The sequence below is a fragment of the Diaphorina citri genome, unplaced genomic scaffold (assembly GCF_000475195.1).
Source record: "Diaphorina citri unplaced genomic scaffold, Diaci psyllid genome assembly version 1.1 scaffold106, whole genome shotgun sequence".
NCBI classification, from domain to species: Eukaryota; Metazoa; Arthropoda; class Insecta; order Hemiptera; family Psyllidae; genus Diaphorina; species Diaphorina citri.
In genome coordinates, this window is record NW_007377543.1 from 331184 (window position 1) to 335015 (window position 3832).

Sequence of the window (3832 nt, forward strand, 5' to 3'; positions counted from 1 at the left end):
GGAAGAAAATTAGGACTTTATCTGTGTGTTGTGCCGTCGTTAATGGTCGATTATGCCGCTGCAAAAGGTGAGTGAGAGTGCCTTTTCTGGGATTTTTACTTTTTTATAGTTCTTTAGTGTGCTGTGTCGTTTTGGCAAGCCAAACTTTGGGCAGTTCGTCACGTCAATACATTTTTATTGACTAGGTATTTCTCTTCAAAGTAATTAGAAAGTATTGCAATCGGTCCAAATTTTCAAAATCGGGAAATGGGTGGAAAAATTCATTTTAGGGTCCCCTGATTCCGAAAAAGTGGTTTTTATCCAAATGGTCTGTCTGTACGTTTGTGCTTTTAAACTTTCTTTTTTTTCTCTTTTCCATGTTAGGTACATTTTCTTATTTGGTGTTGGACGTTGGTGTGTAAAGCCGAATTTAATAATTATAGGGGAAAAACGGTAATTTTTCGTAATACATAGTCAAAAGTGACAGTGCTTCATTTTGAGTAGGTATTTTGTTATTAAGATATTTTGAGAAAAAACAAGCTGGGTCCGTCCCTCCGGGAATTTTTCTCTCTCTCCCTCACTCTCTCTCTTAGATTATTCTCTTTTGAAGAAATACTCTCTCCCTCTCTCCCTCCTTCCCTCTCTCTCCCTCCCCCCTCTCTCTCTCTCTCACTCTCTCCCTCTATGTTCCCATTTTCATTTGAAATAATATAATTCGAACCTTTTTTTTTCTCAACCAAACATAGTCATACCTATCACAAGTGCAGTGAGTTGTAGTGATACCTTTCACGAGTGCAGTGGGTTGCAGTGACCCAAAAAAGAAGAAAGAATTAAAAAGGAAACTATGCAATCACCTGGCTGAATCACATTCACTTGCCACTTGCCACTAATGCTTGCCACTTTCATCTATATACACCTATTTTGTACCAAATACATGAGACCTTGTTTAGACTGCGGGAGTAAAGGGACTTTTCAGTCTCATTCTGGCAGTATAAACAGGGTATATTCTATTCTATTCTATTCTATTCACACCACTACTTACCAAATCTGCGAGAAGGTAATTCAAACTTGCTAGACATACACATACCTGAAACATAGAAACAAAAGGGTTATTGGTAATGGACCATAATTATGCGCTCATTTCGGCCAGTAAAAGAACAAAAGCAACACCGAACTACCTGCCTCGGTGGTGTAGTGGTCAAGGCGCTCGCCTGGTAAACAGGAGGGCGTGGGTTCAATCCCAGGATGCTCCAAATTTCCAAAGTCTGCTCTACAGTACAGGAGGAAAATGAAGCTCGAAGGTAGGGGGGGGTGTGGCCGGGCCCCCTCAACCCCTTTTTCGGAGTCTGACGTGGAGTAAAGGAGAATAATGGACTCGAGGGGGGGGGGGGGGGGGGGGGAAACAAGGCCCGCCTTGCTCTCGTAACAATCTAGTATACTTCTTTTTAAAACCTTTTAAGTTCTTACTTTTCTTAAGGTGAGACGTACTTAGTACTCTCTCTCTCTCTCTCTCCCTCCCTCTCTCCCTCCCTCTCTCCCTCTCTCCCTCCCTCTCTCTCTCCCTCTCTCTCTCTCCCTCCCTCTCAACTCCTCTTCGTCTCGGCCTGCTTTGGCTCATGCACCGGTATACACTGGGGATGCACCGGCCGCAAAAGTGGCCTCATGAGGCGCGCATTCACCTCCTGTTCCTTGTCGGACACGGCCGACCCGACGACGAAATTGTAAATCCACGTGAATCCGTCGACGTACGTCTCGTCAGCGTCGACGGTACGCCCAAAAACGACTGTGCGACGTTTAGACACGGGTCTCGACGTCGGTCTATCGACGACTTTTGGTTCGCCAGTTTTACCTTCAAGTTTGGCGTCAGCTGCTGGTTTTTCGATAGGTTTCGCTTTGTCTCCTTTACCTTCAGGTTCTGTACCGTCACCTTTGGCACTAGGTTTACCGACTCTTTTAGGTATGGGAGCAGGTTTACCGCCTGCTTTTACACGAGGTCTAGTATCGGGCTTTGCATCAGTCCTTTTCGGTAGTGCACTAGGACGTTTCAGTTTTCCACTGGTGCTTTTCGGTTTTCCAGTCCTTGCAGGTTTGAGAGGTTTTCCAATGATTTTCGATTTTCCAGTCCTTGCAGGTTTGAGAGGTTTTCCAACGAGGTCTGCTTTGGCGTCAGATTGCGCACTTGGTTTACCGTCATCCGTTTTGGTTCCAGATTTGTCAGTGGCTTTGGTTTCATCTTTCCCATCAAGTTTTGCACTTGATGGAAGACTCTCGGGTTTTGTACCGCCTTTACTGTCCGGCGGAATTTCAGGTTTTCCATCAGGTTTAGCGTCCGATTTTTCGTCCTGCTGTTTTTGGAACGTGACGCTTTTCCCCGGGATGGGAAGAGATTCGCCGGAATCAGAGGTTGGTACGAGAATTCCGAGCTTCTCTACGATAACTTCTTTCGGTTTGAAGAGAATGTCGGTGAAAACTCCCCTGTTCATTCTGGCTTACTGGGAATTTTCTGACGTGTAAAGTACCGTACGCTTCGTGGTTTATGAACAACCCGGTAGTTTACAGTGCGGCTATTTCAGTATGATAACTTGGTTGACCTCAGGAGTGAATGGAATTATGGTACGCTGCATGCGGTAGTTTTAGAACAGTGTGGGATTTTTAATAGGGTAAGATCAGGAGTGAATGCAATTATGGTACTGAGTACGATAAATTTCAGTACAGTGAGGGAATTTTTAGGACGGTAACCTCAGGAGTGAATGGAATTATGGTACGCTGCGTGTGGCAATTGTAGTACAGTGTTGTAATTTTAGAATGGTAACCTCACGGGTGAATGAAAGTATGGTACAGTGTAAATTTGGAAATTTTAACGTAGAAACCTCAGGGAAGAAATGTAACATGAAAGCCCCAGCCTAGCCGATTTTAATCCTTTTTGAAGCAAACTTTTAAAATATGAACTACCTTTATGAGGAATAAAGTATTTTTTAAACTATTTATTCAATTGGCTAAATAACAATTGGCTAGATTTTTTTCTTTCTTTTCTTTTTTGTCTTCTACTCCTTCTCTTTTTCTTCCTCCTTCTTTTCCTCCTTCTTCCAATTATCCAATCTTCTTCTTCTTCTTCTTCTTCTTCTTCTTCTTTTTCTTCTTCTTCTCCTTTTCCTTTTCCTCAATCTAATACCTCTTCTACATATTCTTCTCGTTTCTACTTCTTCTGCGTCTTCTTCGGCGTCTTCTTCTTCTTCATCTTCTTCTTCTTCGTCTTCCTCGTCGTCTTCTTCTTCCTCGTCTTCTTCCTCTCTTCCTTCTTCGTCCCCTTCTCCTCCTTTTCAAGCTTCTCCTTCTTCCCCTATCCTTCATTTTTTTCTTCTCCTTTTCCTCCTTCTTTTTACCAACACTTGACACTTCGTTCACACCTTAGGTACATGAACAGGCACTTACTTACCCACTTGTTTGTTCCTTCCTTGTTTCTTCTTCTTCGTCGTCGTCTTCGTCTTCGTCTTCTTCGTCGTCTTCTTCTTCTTCTTCTTTTCTTGTTTTTTTCCTCGGACGACCTTCTCCTTTCCTTCGCTTCTCAAGTGTTTCACGAAAAAAGTTACACACGAGGTAAAAGTGTGGCATGGGTAGAAAAAGTTCTTTTAACTCGATTTTTTTTTTGTTTTTTTTTTGTTTTTTTTTTTTTTTTTTTTTTTTTTTTTTTTTTTTTTGCAGTTTTTTTTTCAGCAGAGTTTTCGAGCAAACTTTAGGGGGAGGGGAGGGTGCGCTTTTTTTGAGAAGTGTGTGTAACTATCTGTGTATGTTTGTGTCAGTAGAGGAAGTGGTCAAATCATGGGGTCCCCTCTTGACATAGCTTTTTCTTTTT

At 42.5% G+C, this 3832-nt stretch overlaps 1 protein-coding gene across 1 annotated transcript; it reads right to left on the bottom strand.

Moving 5' to 3' along the window:
• Positions 1-1561: 1561 nt before the first annotated feature.
• LOC103524587 (transcriptional regulatory protein AlgP-like) lies at positions 1562-2974 on the bottom strand. Its single transcript, XM_008489613.2, has 2 exons — positions 2719-2974; positions 1562-2570 (listed from the first exon to the last, which is right to left on the bottom strand). The coding sequence occupies exon 2, from the start codon at positions 2460-2462 to the stop codon at positions 1563-1565; it is 900 nt and encodes a 299-aa protein (XP_008487835.1). The 5' UTR covers positions 2463-2570; positions 2719-2974; the 3' UTR covers position 1562.
• Positions 2975-3832: the final 858 nt, after the last annotated feature.